Source organism: Ascidiella aspersa, chromosome 9, assembly GCF_963924565.1.
Source record: "Ascidiella aspersa chromosome 9, kaAscAspe10.2, whole genome shotgun sequence".
Lineage (NCBI taxonomy): Eukaryota > Metazoa > Chordata > Ascidiacea > Phlebobranchia > Ascidiidae > Ascidiella > Ascidiella aspersa.
The window spans coordinates 22,007,564-22,024,863 of record NC_139455.1 but is presented as its reverse complement, the minus strand read 5'-3'; the positions used below and the strand labels follow the sequence as shown (position 1 = coordinate 22,024,863).

At 33.4% G+C, this 17,300-nt stretch overlaps 1 protein-coding gene across 1 annotated transcript; it reads left to right on the top strand.

Moving 5' to 3' along the window:
• The first annotated feature begins 3,160 nt into the window (after nucleotides 1-3,160).
• On the top strand, nucleotides 3,161-15,869 carry LOC146133599 (dnaJ homolog subfamily C member 7-like). The gene is made up of 14 exons (XM_083396507.1): nucleotides 3,161-3,316; nucleotides 3,526-3,614; nucleotides 3,739-3,863; nucleotides 4,278-4,394; nucleotides 6,093-6,167; nucleotides 6,559-6,677; nucleotides 6,905-7,058; nucleotides 7,868-8,032; nucleotides 8,634-8,725; nucleotides 10,093-10,166; nucleotides 11,583-11,729; nucleotides 12,588-12,687; nucleotides 13,438-13,553; nucleotides 14,308-15,869. Exons 1-14 carry the CDS (start codon nucleotides 3,201-3,203, stop codon nucleotides 14,397-14,399), a joined length of 1,581 nt encoding a protein of 526 aa, XP_083252633.1. The 5' UTR covers nucleotides 3,161-3,200; the 3' UTR covers nucleotides 14,400-15,869.
• The last annotated feature ends 1,431 nt before the right edge of the window (nucleotides 15,870-17,300 follow it).

The following is a 17,300-nucleotide window of genomic DNA, read 5'->3' as shown; positions in this document are numbered from 1 at the left end:
GGCCGAAATATAGGCGATATTAGCGTGTCGTGTCAGGATCATGATTTGTCGTCCTCAATACTTTGGTTAACCATGCACACAAAAATATGAGAAACTAATGTAAAGTGTAATGAAAATGTTTCATTGGTGCGATTGGTTGAACAAGAATTTAAAATTGCCCTTTGAAGTTTAAACTGAGTGGAACTTGCACAGCACAACACTTCTGTGCAAGGGTATGGCTAAAGCAAGCATCAAGTAATAGAACAAATAGACCCTATCACTAGGAAACATTTTCTCAACTGAGGTCTGAGGGCAATGTTAATTTCTCCTACACCAAGCTGAAGTTTCAATTTTGTGGGTTTACTTTGCCAGCTATGCTTGTTGTCAACAAAGTCTGTTGCAACTGACTTTATCCCACACCACTTCTATAGGCCTAGTCATTTGGTTTCCCCTTTTTCAGTATGTTTGTGTTGCATTTTGTTTTTATTATTTATTTTGTGCATTGTTTTTATTATTTGTGAAAGAATGGAATTTATAATAAAACAAACTAAAAAAAATTTTATTTTTATTTTCCAAGCACATAGTTACAATTCTTAACAGTCTTTGGTAAGTGTTTTATATTGGCAAGTTTTAATCTTCAACCAAATAAACAAATTATTATAAATAACTACAAAATCACAATAATTGCAAGCATTTGTTATAATTTCACATAAACACATAATTTTATAAAAATGGCTCATTTTCAAGAATGTAAACAAACACCAATATTCAAAGTAATATCAAGGAAGTTTATTTTTCACATTTACAGTGTAGCTTAAAAACAAAGTTGAACATTTTTTTGGTTAAACTATAATTTTCTTTAAAAAATCCATTGGATGCAGTGAAGATATATTGAAATTCTTATAGAAGGGAGTCCAGGAGCAGGAGGATTTTAATTATTCTGTTAAAAACAGGGGTATATCACCTGTAAGACAATATGCTAGGTTTCATTTTGAACATATTTAGATACCTCTATGATTGCATTATTTTTATGATTGAATTTCTAACTCATTTAAATAAATTTCTTAGCCGGGTAAATAAACCAAAAAGTACCTATTGGCTATTTGCCTGGCACACTCGAGCAAGCATGCACTAATTTGTAATTATATATCGATTTACCTACTTAGTGATCCGGGTAAATAGCTTCTTACCTAACAAAATGTCTAAACCTGTATATAGTTGCTACCTTTTCGTTCGAACGATAATCTAACCAAATTAGTACGATATAACACACAAATGTAACATTTTTCAACGTAATTCGGTCCATTATACATATACGTTTGTATATTGGGTCGTCAAAATTTACAAAATTGCCGAAAAAAGTTGAAAACGATGATTTTCTATTTCGCTCCCATAAGCGCCCATTATAAATGAGGCAATTTGGGAAACATTTGAGCGCGTATTTTTTCATAGTATTATTTCACTTTCTATGGACTTTGGGCTCTTGAGTTCAGAAATCACAAACGTCGTGTTTGCACACCGGGATTTACCCTAAAACTGTTTGAATAATTATGTAAATATTTTTTTTTAACTTGCCGAAATATGTTGGACCAATATTGGGCAACATTCTGAAAAAAGAAAAAAAATTGTTATTATTACAAAAAATATTCTGTTATTATTATAGAAATTTAATTACAAACGAAAGGAAAAGTCTTAAAGTATAAGTCTTGAGATATTTTTATGATTAGGTAGATAATGTTCCACTAAATATTTTACCTTGTATTTAAAATAGTTTCTTAATGTAGAACAGAGCGATAAAAAAATCAATACATCAAATATGTCATCATTTTATATAGGAGACACAGGAGTTGAACAATAAGTCTGTTTAACCATAGAATACTAATTTCATCACCTAAACTCTGGCCTACATAAAAAAAAAAAAAGTCGTAAATATAATAGCTATATTAAGGTACAAACACTTTTTTCTAGGTGCAAAATATTAATTTGTTAAATTTGATAAACAAAACATCTCCTATTTTTTGCATTCTTATAATTTAAAACAAATAGTTGATCAACGCTGTCCCATAAGGTTTTATGATATAATTGGCGGTACTTGTACTTGAGGTGTTAAAGTTAACACGAATCGAAAGTTCTATTTCGACCAAACTGTTTCTTCATTTAGTTTCTTGAACTCGTAAGATTCTGATGACTTTTATGTTGTGTGGTCTGCTGGTCCTCTTTTTTGAGTATTGTTCAGGTTTTTAGATTTGAATACATATTTCAAGATAGCCAACTTTGATTTTAGTTTTTTAAACCACGTTGTTCATTGGTCTATGTTAGGGTTCCTCTTTTTCTCGGATTTTTTCACTTTTTTCACACACATTGAAAAATAAAAATTCCCTGGAATCCTGACGCAATTTTCGTGTCCTAATTTGCGTCATTATAATATTTAAAATTACTTAATCTTAGCTACAAACATTTAATTAAGCTCATTTATGTTCAGTAGTAAATATTGCTCCTACAATCTTACAAGAACTTCTCGCATTAAAAGCTGTATCCTTATTTGTTTTTTTTTTAAAAACACGCACATTAGGTCGCATTTTTATTGGTAAAATAAATCAAATTAACTTTTTTTCGCTGATAAGCCCAAATAAAGCAACTTAGGCAACAACTTTAATAGGTTTGGTAATATTTTTTTTCTTTATATTATTAAAAAATGACAATTTTTTCAATTTTTAATATGTTGCCGAATAATCAGGATTATAAAAGAAAATTCCCGGGATTCGGGATTGTTAATTCGCGAGAAATTCCGGAAATTTCCAGCTAAACATTCCTGGAGAGGCCCCTTAGTCTATATCCGTGAAAAATTCGCAGAAAACTTATAAAACAACATCAACTTAATTATCCTTATTGGTTCTCTTTTTTTAAATAACGTTTTTAATTTAAACACGCAAAATTTTATTTATTATTTATTTCTTTTTTACTACAGTAAACGAAAAGCCCATCATTATAAATGCGTTAGCTCCCAGACTACACATTATATAACCTTGGTCATCCTACGACAAAAGTCTACCATAAATATGCCAGAAAGGGCTTTTATTGTAAAATTACTCCAAACTAAATAGATTGAAGAGATTTAAGAATATATTTAGTAGTTTTTACCGAACACAAACAACAGCCTATAATATATTTTAAAGTGAGTTCAATTTAGCAAACTCTGGTCTTTAGAAATTAGTGCGTTAATGGCTTGTACCATGATGGAAGATTCAAGTGTCGACCCTACAATTAACGGCATGGGTGAAAATGAAGAAAGTGACGAAATGGAGGTGGAAGAAATGGTAGAAATAGATAAAAAAGAGTAAGTTTAACACTTCAATATCCTTTGAAATCGGTGTGTTATAATTTTATTAAAAAACTTGAAAATATCATTTTACTAAAAAACTTTTTTTAAATCTATGTATGTCCACTAACAAATTCCTATTTTAAGATCAGTATGTTTTTTAAATTTTTAATTCACATTTCTGTAGGCTAGCCAAATTAGATTTTTTTTAAGGTTACTTTTTTCAGATTGGCAGAGTTGGAGAAAGACAAAGGAAACCAATTCTACAAAAAGAAAGATTACTCGACAGCGATTAAACATTATACCAAAGCAATAGGTAAAGTCTTAAAACTAACAAAAAAGTGCTTGTTTTTTTAAAAATATATTCTTATAGGGCTACTCATCTAATAAAGTTAAAGTATTATTTTTTTTGTAATTTTACCATTGTTCATTTTCTTCAGAATACAGTCCAGAAACAGTGAGTTACTACAGCAACAGAAGTGCCGCTCTTATGATGCAGCTGTCCTACAAAGAAGCCTTGAAAGATGCCAGGACTGCTCTAAAAATTGACAACACCTTCGCAAAAGTAAGCGGCTTGTGTAAAACTGGTACCATATACAAATGTACCATTTTGTTTATTTATTCCATAATTTATTGATACTCATCAAAATAGAAAATTAAAATGAGCTTGCAAGTCATCTGAATATACATTTTACAGTTATTTCTGTAATGCCAGCTAAACAAATTGATAGTCTGTATTTTTTTTAAGTAATATTTTAAACTAACTTGAATGATTTAAAAATGTTTTCTATATTTAATAGGATTTATACTATTTCAATGATTTTGTGTATTTTGTGTTTCCAGACTGGAATAAAAAAAGTCCTCAGAAAATACAGTTGCCAGCAAAGAAATTTGATATACTATGAATTTTTTTTAGTAGTTTGTTAAATTAAGTTTAATTAATCAAAAGTGTGTAAGTGCTTTTAATTTGTGTTTTCAGGCATACATCCGTGAAGCAAAGTGCCATATAGCTCTAGGAAGTGCACAAGCGGCGTTGATTGCACTTCAAACTGCCAAAGACCTTGATCCAAGCAGTGACAGTGCCATCATGGCTGAGGTCTGTAAAACCAAGCATTTTGCTGTATTTTTTAAGAGTGCATGTTAAAATGTTAATGTATGGTAATTCTTTCTGTGTATACCTTATTGCAGAAGAGGTTTAACTTTTCTGTGGTGTGAACTTTTGAAGAATGTACACATTATTTGTGGCAAAATTATTGTAGACTCTTTCATTTATTACAAATCTATATACAAAACCCATGTGTTCATAAAGTTGTCATTGATTTATAATCATATAATGCCACTAGTGCCACTGGAAAAGCTATTACAGGATTCAGATAGCCTAATCAGGATTGAGAAGTCATGGCTGGATTTCAAGAAGAATGTGTCGCATTTTATTTTTACCCATAAATATTAAAGCGAAGAGAGTGTAATTAATATTTTTACTCATATGGCTGATAATGACAGCTTGTGTCACTGAGACAGAAAAGTTTGAGCCTGGTAGCATGTAAAAAGCATGTATTTGGAGAATGCAGTTTTATTATTTGCGAGGTTGACCTATTTGTTTGTGTTCTTCCTGTTTTCTAATTGCAGAATGCAGTCTGACATCCAATTAAAACCAATTATAGCTTATAAATACAGCAAGAGGTGCCAAACTTTGTAAGTTTAAACCATCTTGTACATTTTGTCCAATTTTATTTTGTTTTCATATGAAGCAGGTTAAATCATTTAGAGGGAGCATTTTGTAAAGTATATCCAAATTGGGTACACTGTGCACGGATCTGTAATGTAGCTTGACAATAAATTACAAAGCCAAAAAGGACTGAGGGTTTCTCGTCACATTAACTTAAGATGATACAAGCTCGTATCAAAACATCTTAAATCAAGATGATGTCGATCTACTTGACCTTTTTCGCTTTTAAATTTATTATTCCTAATATCACTGACAAGTTTAGAATTGTGTAAAATAACACAATATTGATGATGGTGTAAACAGATTTTGCAGCGATTTGTCATAAAAGTGAAATTAATTTAGTAAATGATGATAACGTAATCTCGTCAGATATCAAAGTGGGAAAGCTCTCTGGTTCCCACTAGTGATGAAATAATAGAGGAGGTTCACGACCTAGTGGCAGAAAGCATGGACGCGATCAATCAAGTGATCGGGAAAGAAATCGAGCAAGATTTCAAAGAAAGAGAAGAGAGGGCACAAGAAGGGAAAAAGGCAAAAGAGCCGCTCATCGTTAATGGAAAGAAAAAGAAATGGATTCGCTGTAAAGATGGAAAATACAGAAATGTCGAAGAATTTGAACAGTAGCCGTGGGACTTTGTTTAACAAAACTGAAATATTTGCAATATTAAGATTCTATGTATCCACCAATATATAGTGTTGTGTATTTTTGGTTTGTTGTTTCTAGTTGTGTATTTTTGGTTTGTTGACTAACTCTGATTATTATTGATTTAACGGCTGTTAAAGTGCTTTTTAAATTTGCTGTTATTACTTGTTCATTTTACTGTTACTTAAAAGACTTACATGCCAGAGTGTCAACAGTGTTATTGCTTGGTTTTGTGTAAAAGATAATATTTTTTTGATTGTATCTTGTTGTGTTTTTACTATGTGCACATTTAATAAAGTATTATTAAAACCGGCATTTTTTTTTCATTTGTTCAGTCCATTCCAAAAAACAACAAATATTATACTCAAGCATAGGTTAGTCTGTAGCTTTTTAGCAGCAAATTAAAAAAAGATGTTTTATAGGTGCGACATGCCCGGATGTTACACCAGTACGAAGAACAAGCCAAGACTGCTGCTGACATGAAAGACTACAGACAAGTATATATCTTATGTTTAGAGTGAAAAAATCTTCATGACCTTATTCTGGCAGAGGTGTAAAAGCAATCTTTCCACTATGCGCATAGAAAAAAACTGAGTGCTTAACCTTTATTTGGTAAAAAAAATTAAATTTTGTATGAATGTTTCCAAAATTTAAATTTGTTAAAATCTCTGTTTATTCTCTATAACTTTTGTTGTCCTCTCAAAATGTTCGGTGATCGCATTTTTTTGTCTAAAACACCAACCACCTTTTTCTGTTTTTATTTAACCAAGTTTTGCTCCATTAGCCAGTTAACAAACCATAAATACTGCATAGTTTTTCCACTGTTATGTTTGGCCACTATATAACCAGCCAAAGTTATGCTGAATACTTTGTTGTTTTCCTTTCCAGGTAGAATATTACATGAGGAGTGCGTCGAAAATATCACCTGCGTGCACAAGATACAGAGTAATGCAAGGCGAGAATCTTGCACTGATGGGGAAATATGACGAAGCACAAAACATCGCTTTGTAAGCTCGTTGTTAAGTTATATCCTGATTTATTTTTACTTAAAGTCAATTTTCTTTTTTTTAAAGCAATTCACTGACTCAATGTAAATATTTTACCCTACAGAATTGCAAACGTTTTTTTAGATTTAAAACCTTTTAATTTGTAAAGTCTTGTTAAGTTGATTTTTAGCCCATTTTTGCTTTTTTTGACATTTATCAAATTGTCAGCTTTACCGTGATTTTTTCAGAGACATCTTACGAACGGACAAAATGAACGCCGATGCCGTTTATATTCGAGGGATTTGTTTGTACTATGATGACAACATAGATAAAGCTGTGACCTTCTTTACTCATGCCCTTAAACTCTCACCAGACCATCAAAACGCAAGACAAAACCTTAAGGTATTTATAAGAAGCATTTAAAACTGTCCAAATCATCCGATTTGACCAAAACCACATTGTCAATACTTAACAAACTGTATTAAAAATAATTTAGTCGCTGTACCATATATTTACAATGTATTCAACATTATATTGGAAAGCCCCTAGTTTCTTAAAACAGATAATGATTCATCGCAAAAAAAACAAAAGTATCTTGAAAAAAAAGAAAGTGTAAAAAAGTGTCCATGTCAAAGATTCGAGTTACTGGATCTTAACTTAGGAACCACTTTTCCAGCTTTGGTTACTACTTTCCACGCCATGCTAATTTCAAATGTCCGATAAAATTAATTCGGATTGAAGCCAATACCCAAAGCCAATTGTCAGTATCCTGGTACCACATTAAAATTGATTTTTTGCAATCCAACACAGCATTTTCCACCTCAAAAGGCAAATTAATCAAACAATAGAAGGTTAACCACTTAAGGTAAATAACCTTCCTCAATCTACATAAACTTTTGACCTATAACCTGGACAAAACACCTTATTAAACAGTTAAATTTTTTCTATTTTGCGTGTTTTAGCACATTAGATCGTGATGCTTTTTGTCCAAAGTATTGAGAATCCGTATCGAAATAAAATGTCATGTGTCGGACATCCCGAATAATAATGAATAGACCTCAACGCAATGTCTCATACTAAAAAGAAAGTGTAAACTTTCTTCCACGTTCAAACGGAATGTTATTTCATCGCGCACAGCAAAACGCAACTCTCGGAAATATATGTACACCCAAATATTTTTTATTCATTCATACATGTTTATTTTTTTGCAGAAAGCGAAGCTTCTCTCGCGCAAAAAAGAAGAAGGCAATCAAGCGTTTAAACTGGGCAAGGTGACCAAGGCGTTAGAACTGTACAGTGAGGCACTGGCGGTCGACCCTAACAACCGAAAGACCAACGCTAAACTCTTCTGCAACCGAGCCCTCGTCAGTGGGAAGGTCTGGAGGATTTTTGCTTGACTTTGCAAACTCACATAGATGTTCTTAAATCATTACAGTTTTACTAAACCTTGAAATTGATGGGTTGGGTTGAGTTGGGTCGTGAGGTAATCCCAATTCTCTGGCAAACGTTAAAATGTTATCAGGAAGTTAACGTTAGGTACGCCTTCTTATTATTAAATAAATATTATAACAGTTAGAACGGTTGTTCGTTTAAGCAGATGCATTTCATAATTGAATTATATTTGTTTGTGTTTATAAGATATATATGTTTATTAAAATTGTTTTTACTGAGATTTTAAATTAAATAGGTTGAAGTGTGGTTAGTTAGATTATATGTGCTCAGCACTAAAAATTCAACTGTGCCATTTATTGGCACATGGTCGTATTTAACCGCTTATTCTACATGAAACGTCCCAAAACTTCTAAATTAAAACCCAAAAAAATCTTAGCTGTACTTTGTGTAAAATCAATAGAAAAAAAAACTCGCATTTAGCATTTTTTAATAACTATGATTGCAGTTACCGATAAATATCAATATCCCCCCTTAGCCTGAAAAAAACCCGTACTGTGAGTTATCAAGTTTAATCTTTATTTTCAGTTAAAAAAGTACCAAGAGGCGTTGGACGATTGCAACATGGCTCTAGAACTCGACCCACATTATCACAAAGCCCTTCAAAGAAGAGCTAAGTGGTAAGTGAACGACTGTTCTGTGATGTCTTCGCCCTATTTTTCTACTGCTGGTATAGACAGGACATGCAAACCCTCCTGGATATTGAAATGCGTAACAGCTGTTTTGAAACTGCCGTGCCAATCTGTTACGATTGTGTAAATTCCGTAAAACAACTTTATGGAAAAGTTGCTAGTTAAAGTGGCGATGTAGCATGGGCCACATATTACCAGTAGGCATGTCCATTACTTGATATTTTACTTCGATATTTTAGACGAAAATTATCGCGATCTGATACCAAATTACGTCATTAATATGCTTACACCGGTGCATAGGTTAAATTCAAACGTTCCAAGGTAATTTTTTTAGGTTACTGGACGTATCAATTTGCTTCATCGCTGAGAAGTTATTTTATTTATAGTTATTGACCATTATTTTACTTTTTTGATAAATTCATCTTTCAAGTATAAAATTTCTGCTTTGGATTTCAACTCCAAGCTTAAACTCCTTATATTAATATAGTATCGGATCGGCACCGATACCACCCTAGTATCGTACAGATACCACCACTTGGCATCGGTATCGGCTCCGATCCGATATTATCGGTCATTCCTAATCACCATGAGAAAATATTCCAAAATGTGTTGAAAACTTTAGAGGAACTGTTTTCTTTATTCACAGATTCACTCTTTCATTTAGACCCGGAAATGTTTTGACACAAATTTTAACAAGATTTGTTTTTCAAATAGACCGACTGATGGAAAACACTCTTCGAATAAAAATGTGTCGTGGAATATGATTTTTTAAATTGGTAATAAAGTGGTCTCGATTAAGTTTGCGCATAAGTTTGTGGTTTTCTAATATCGTCACGCTCATAATCAAATTGCCTAAGTCATTTTTTTTATGATTTTCAGAGTTTTTGCCTAAGTCACGCCTTGTTGCCATCTCCATCCTTAGAAAAAGTGCCTAAGTCATTTTTTTGCACAAGCGAGTGGGAAATGCCTAAAAAGGATCCAAGCACTTTTTCTATGGATGGTGATGGTAACAAGGAATGACTGAATCAAAAACTTTGAAACTCCTTGTTAGCATCCCCATCCATAGAAAAAGTGCCTAAGTCATTTTTTTGCACAAACGAGTGGGAAATGACCTAAAAAGGATCCAAGCACTTTTGCTATGGATGGTGATGGTAACAAGGAATGACTGAATCAAAAACTTTGAAAATCATAAAAAAATTACTTCGGCAATTTGGTTATGAGCGTGACGATATGTGTTCACACCAATCTAAACAATTTGACCTGAGTATTGTTTCGCCCACGTTCAGCTTTCTACAGACTCTCAGTAGCAAAGCATCGAGTTCACAAAGTTTTACCTAATCTGTGTTGCTTTCCAGTTACATGGACCTGGAAATGTACGAGGAAGCCGTCCAACAATATCACAAACTTTTGCAGCAAAACCGGACAAGGGGTAAGTGCCAAGAAAACATGATTGCACCAATTTGAGAATATTAGGAATCGTTTGTAAAAAAGTTACTACAGTAATGAATGTTATAACAGTAATAAATGAAAAAAGTTACTACAGTATTTAAAGCCTTGTAAATCTTTAATACCAATGTAGTTGGACCCCTTTTAAATTGCAAATACCCTAGTTCTATCCCTAATTAACAATTGTTCAGTTAAACCGGACAAGGGGTAAGTGCCAAGAAAAACTGATTGCTCCAATTTGAGAATATGGTGTACAGTTTGTAAAATGTTGTATTTAAAGGACTTTTATCCTCCAACTTACCAACATCGTCTATAATAATTAAAAACAACTCTCTAGTAATTCTAATGGTTAACCAACGTTTCGGCAACCTATTCAAATCGCCTTCTTCGGGGTGAATGACACCTACGCTCGTAGTACATTGAATAGAAAAAACACAAAGGAAAAAATGAAAGAAACTCGCGAGCAACACATCGTTTCTATCAATAAAATTTAGTTGTCGATCTTAACCAGGGGTGGGCAAAATGTATTTAATGGAAGAGCCGTTTGCAGAAAATACAAGCACCAAAGAGCCTCAAAATTATTTTAATACAAAAACGGTAAATAATGCAAGGCCAGCCGCAATAATAACAGAATTGTAATATTACAAAATGGTCATAATCAACACAATAATAATAACGGTAATAGCAAAATAGCACGCACAATATTTATTAATATCAGTCTTTTGTTAAACAACTTTTCCGACTCTTTATGTCTAGTGTTACGTCATAAACGAAATGCTGGCCTAAATAAAGAAAATAAAAAGAGAGAAACGTTTATAAACAGTACTCTTGGTAACCTTTACGATATTTTATAAATTTACTATTCAACTAGAAGAGCCACAAAAAACCTACCGGAGAGCCGCATGCGGCTCGCGAACTGCAGTTTGCCCACCCCTGTTTTGAACAGTGCCACGCGACGCATTAGTGGTGCGTACAAAGAAAACCAGAAGTGAATTTAAAAACGCATAAGGGAACCGCTTTTTAATACTTTATTACCGGAAATGTTTATCGAATGCAAAACTCAGCTGAATTATCATGAAATTAAAAACCAAACTACATTTCCTGTTAAATTCTGACTAATTTTCTTTATAATTCATATGTCTTGTTAGAATTAGGTCAAAGGTGATGAAGACAAGATTTATAAACTTCTGACTAGCTTTTTTTCATCTTTTCTTTGATTTGCAAGAAATAAGTCAAATATGATGAAGACCAAACTTTTAACTTAATTTGTTTTCTAAATTTTATATCCAGTCCGCCATCGCAAGTTCTTAGGAATTTTCCGGCCTTCAAAGAAAACAAATTGCTGACCCCCATCTTAAACCATTCCCGCGTTACGTTCCTAATATTATATCCACTCCAGAAAACCAGCAACTTCTGAAGGAGGCCGAAGTCCAACTGAAGAGGAGCAAGAGGAAAGATTACTACAAGATCCTGGGAGTGAGCAAAGATGCAAGTGACGACCAGATCAAGAAGGCATACAGAAAACAAGCGCTGGTGCATCACCCGGGTAAAAATACACGGTTTTTAACCGACAAACAATTTACACGTATATAGTTCTCACTATGAACTTGAAGATGCACGGTTGTGCAAAACTCGCCAACAGTAACATGCAATAACTATGCTGTTGCTACCAGGCATACTATATACTGAAAAACAAATTCTTCTGGTATTTTATTTGTTCGTCCAACGCCCTGGGCCTGGCGTGGTGTGTTACTTTTCTAACGAAGGCTTCCTGTATAGTTGGCCGAAACGTGACAGAATAACTTATTTTCAGTATTTTTGGAACATGCAATTTGTCAGCAGTGCCACCTGTTTTCAGTTTTTAAATCAGATAAAAACGATCATCAATCAAGCCGATTTTAAATTTATGTCTTGGCTCTAAAAAGCATCGGGCCATGCGCAAGAATAAAAAAATACTTTGTTTTTTAATATATATTGAGCGGAGGTTCATCACACGTGTAAGTGTAGAAAAAACAACGTTTGACATTACTGTTTCAAAATGGTTAACACAAATTTCCAGCGAATTTACAAAACCATGTGTTGTGTTGACAAAATAATTTTAATTTTCGAATCTTACTTCATTTGATTCAAAGAGCAGTTTTTTTAGGATTTAATTTGTCGAAATCTAACTATCTGTCAATGCGTGATTTTAATCGTTATTTTTTTCTTTTTTTAAATGTTTCTTAACATGATTAAAATCAAGCAGCACGGCATCGGCAAACAGTACGACATAAAACATTGCTTTGCTGGGACTCGAACTCACTATCCTGGGAAAATTGTCTGGCTGCTTCACGATATGCGCTGTAACTTTAACCTACACCATTTTTAAGTGGCGTAGTGCGTGACGTAATTGTTTCGTCATCAGATCGTCACGCGAACGCGAGCGAAGAGGACAAGAAATCGTCGGAGCAGAAGTTCAAGGAGGTCGGCGAGGCTTATTCTGTGCTTTCCGATCGAAAGAAAAGGTAGTTTTTTCCTTATTATCGTCACATTAAAAAAAAATGAAAACATCTTGCAGATTTATCCCAATTAATAGCCAAGTAGTCTTTATCAAAAAATGATGCCGCTTAATTTTATAATACCCGTTCTAAAACACATCGTATTCCATTGCAATTAGCAATCAGTTTATAAAAAATAAAAAATAATAAAAAACTTTCAATTCAAAATGGATGCTATACTAGCAGGCTTATGTGGTCACACCTTTGCAGAAAACTATTTTATAAACAAAATTTCACTGTGCGCTTTATGCGTAGTTTATAATATATAAAGCATATAGTGTTCTGTGTTAACCTTTCCGATGATTTTATCCTGACAGTTATGGGACGATATGATGAGTTTATTAAACATTTTAAGACAAAAAATGTTCTCCAAAATCATCCCACCTGAACTCAACAACATGCCTGTGAGCAAACGCGTTTTTTTTTCGAAGCGCACAAATCCCCTGATTTTTTTTTATTCAAAAGCTTTGCCTTTTTTTATTCGTTACTTGTTTGAAAAGCTGCACGAATTGTTATAAAAATGGCGGCGTTGAAAATTTTGCGAGTTGCCTAGGCGCTAACAAATGTAGGACAATATCTTTGACTTTATTTTCTATTTTTCTTACCAGTTTGTATTTGTTTAATAATATTGGACTAATTTTCCGTTTTTGTTAACATTCGCTTTTTTACATTATTTCTTATAACCACGTCCTTCTAACCCCGGTTATTCCCCTCCAGGGACCGGTACGACCGGGGTGAGGACCTGGACGGCCCCTCGATGCAGGACTTTGACCCCAACAATATATTCCAGATGTTCTTTGGGGGCGGGGGAGGCCCCGGGATGAACTTCTCGCGTAAGTAGTAATTTTTTTGCATTTTAAACTTTTTATTAATTAGTGGATTGCACTACCCTTTTTTTATTCTTTAATTTTTATGATTCCGATTCTTGAATAAGGTTTGGGTTAGAAATAAATTCTAATTTGTCTGGTTAAGTGTTTTTTTTTTCAATATTATTAGTCGAATTCTGTCGATTAGTTTAACTTCTACCCCTTAAGTTTTAACCTTTTTAAAATTTGGACACATAAATTGTTTGTTAATTGCTATCTTAACCGACAATAAAATGTTATAGAGTAACAATATAAAAGCATTGTTTATATTGATATTTACCGAAAATGTAAGCAAGCTTCGTTCTATTGACGATATTATGAACTTTTTAGTTTTTTGACATTTATAATCCAAAGATCGTATTTATCAGAATTCACCAACTCTAAAAAATGCTATAAATTTATCGAAGCCCATACAGAACTGGGTAGGATTTGAACGTCTCAAAAAACTCTTTATTGATTTTTCAACAACTGACAAGTGTGAAAACGAATAAAGAGTAATTCAAAACGTTCAAAAAGTACCTACTTCTGTATAGACTTTGGATATTCTTACTACGTCTTACTGCAATCCCCAACCATTATGCTCCAAAGCTCCAAATTTTTGTCCACTAACTCTAGCGTTCCCTAACTTTTCTTCGTGCAAGGTTAACCCTCAAAGTTGTTCATCGCATTTGTAGCGATTTGTGTTCAGTGCCTTATTTTAATTTCTTATTTTTTCGTGCAGACGGGGGTCACGAAGGATTCGGGCACGGCGGGGGCCACCGCCAGCAACAGGGGCAAGGGGGTTTCCCCGGATTTTCCTTTCAGTTCGGTTGATATTATGGGGGGGTAAACATCGGTTCTCTTCCGATACTTAAGTCGTCTTATATCGGTAGTTGCCCGATACTTGATTAATAAAATTGTAGGCGGTCCAACGCACCAGGTTAATACACCCGTGCTAAAATTAAATAATTACTAAACCAAGGTTCTTTTCTTTTGAAGTTAAAGTGGATAACGATTAAATAACGCGGTTAAGCCCCGATTTTATTTCATAGTTTCCTAGCTCAATTATCTTATTGCTATCGGAGGCCCAACTTTTTCTCTAAATTCCTCGATTCATTTTGGAATAAAACATAAAGTATGGAATATATGATACATCCGGTATGCAATTATCGAACATGCTGAAGGTATAACTGTTAAATAGTGACCAACTAGTGACGAAACGAACTGTATCTGCTTTAAGGTTGCTCTGTTCGTTGCTCTTTTTTGCTTTATCTTAAGACAAAACGTGTTGCGGGTAATTCAAGAAATATTTTTCTGTTTGTTTCTAATATTTTGGGTGTTATTCGTGCATTTAACCGTTTATCCTTATTCAAACACACTAGTATATGCTGGCTAGGTCGTTATAAGTTTTCTTACTAAACAATAAACACCCTTTAACGCTCTGGCAAAATATACCTGCGAGGTCCTTTGTACTCAATATGGAGTAAGTTTCAACTTAATCGCTATTTATTTACCTTTTTTTTTATCACCGAAGACCTATAGAATAATCTTGGCCTGGTCTATATTATCGATTTTGTTTTCGGCGATTTTAGTGGTCGCTAATATAAAGTTCGCAAACGAGATTTCTAAAAACAATTTGCGTACATTTTAGTAGTTATATATTTTTTTTAACTCGCGATTAATTCAAATAAACATTTTTTATTAATATAATTCAATGTGAACTTCTTTGGAAAAACAAAACTATTTATAACGTAAAAGTGGGTGTTTTTTAGCCATTTTTACTTGTGTGTATTAGTATAAATTACTGTGGAACGAACGGTTAGTTTTCAATTCACGAAATTATCCAGTTAACACCTAAACCAAAAAGACAAGTAATTCTTTTTCTCATCGCCTTTTTCCTCATGTTAACTAAGAAAAAACTTTTTTCAGTTGGTTTTGTTATTTGATGTTACTATTACGTAGTTCACTACGTGACGTCATATTTTGACCGCTTTTCGCGCAATTCGTTAATGTAGTTTATTACAACTTTCTATTAATGCAAAATTCTACATGCGCACAAAGCTAGCACATGCCGCATTGTTATTATTAACTTTCGTATAGCAACACCAAAAAACACTCTTGTAAAAATTTCCCTTTACTCTCTTCGTTAGGTTTTACCCTTTCCTTCATTCTTTTGTTTGGTTTCACTTGGAAATCGATTAACCAATGTCAAATACTCCCCCCTTTCCATATTTGTTTTTGTGGCTTTTTGCGCCCGGCGTTGAATGATTATGCAATCGTATGATCACTAATAAACGATTTCCAAAGCGAATTTGGGTCATTCGTAAGTAAAAACCAGTTTATTAGTTTTAGAATGCATATATAGTCTCTTGTTTATATGAGTGTGCCGGAACATAGGTTTTTTGGTAGCATTGGTTTCACAAACTTTATTTTACAAAATTACAGTAAATTCCATAAAATAATCTGAAAATACTAGGTTTGAATTGCTAATGAGCTGTTATGCGTGTTTCATGGTAATTTTAACCTTAACCAGCAAGCCTCGACAAAGAAAAAAATACGTAAAATTTTCCAATTATATTTTACATTTTTTGAAGTTACTGCTTTTTTCAAAGCTAGACAGGATGCACATCAACCATTGTACAACTCTTTTTTCTTGTAAATGTAATTTTTATTTTGCAAGCAGACAGTTTTGCCTTTCAAATTGTAAAATCTTCATATCAGCAAATAAAGTTAGCATAAACAAGAATTAGAGCACTGCAGTGAAGTATTAAAGCATTTTGCACTGTAGGGTTAAATGTTAAAGTGAATGCAACCTTGCGAGCCAAAATTCCATACAAATTTGCCATGTGAGAGCTGTCATATTAGCAATGTGACGCGAACTGTACCGTGCTACAGTTTTGTGATGTTCAGGACCAACGGTTGGTTAATCTTCTTATTTAAAATAAGGTATAAAACCTGTCGTTTGAATTAGGTGAAATAAATGCGTTTGTGCAAATAAACTGATTCCTGATTTTTAGCAGCCGGTACCTACTGCTACTGGTCATATGGGGGTAAGTCAGGTGTTCTTAAACTGGTGTCGGTGAACTAGTTTTAGGGGGTCCATGAAGACCTACTTGAAATATTAGTGTAGCCTATATTTAAAAAGTAATCATTTTTTTAAATAAAAGAGTTAATTAAAAATAAAACGGTTTTGCACTAAATGTATTTCGACTTTAACTCACTTTCACATTTTTTAGACCGAAATCAGCATATGTATGAAATCTATTTGTATTGTCAGGTCAATTTGTGACTTCATTTTTTTTAAATTCCTTGCTTATCGTGGTCCTCGGAAAGCTTAAAAAAATTAGGGGTCCGGGTAAAAGAAGAAGACTCCCTGACGTAAGTCAATGACTCGACTGGACGTAAGTAAGTGCACTTCATTCACTGTTTTCAAATCAACTGACTTGACTTGGAGTTCAGATAATTGATAACTTTGACTGGGACGTGCTTTGTTATTTTGGTAAAATACTTGACTTGAACTTAAAATATTTTTCAAATAACTTGATTGGAAATCATTTGAAACTACCTTGTTCGCAACAAGGCTCATACAACATAGAAAGATCAATTTAGAGAACTTAGAAGCATGCAGCCCTTGCATTAAAGTAATAATTCGTGGATTTGTGTGTTACGTGTTTTACACCCTTTGCAAAAGCACAAGATAAAAAAGTACCTACCAACCGTAACACCGCAGGCAAA

Excerpts from the sequence above, each read along its gene's own strand:
- LOC146133599 (XM_083396507.1), top strand. The coding sequence starts at position 3,201 with ATGGCTTGTACCATGATGGAAGATTCAAGTGTCGACCCTACAATTAAC. Across the intron at positions 6,168-6,558 it reads ACATGAAAGACTACAGACAA|GTAGAATATTACATGAGGAG; the intron begins GTATATATCTTA and ends TTTCCTTTCCAG. Across the intron at positions 8,726-10,092 it reads CTTCAAAGAAGAGCTAAGTG|TTACATGGACCTGGAAATGT; the intron begins GTAAGTGAACGA and ends GTTGCTTTCCAG.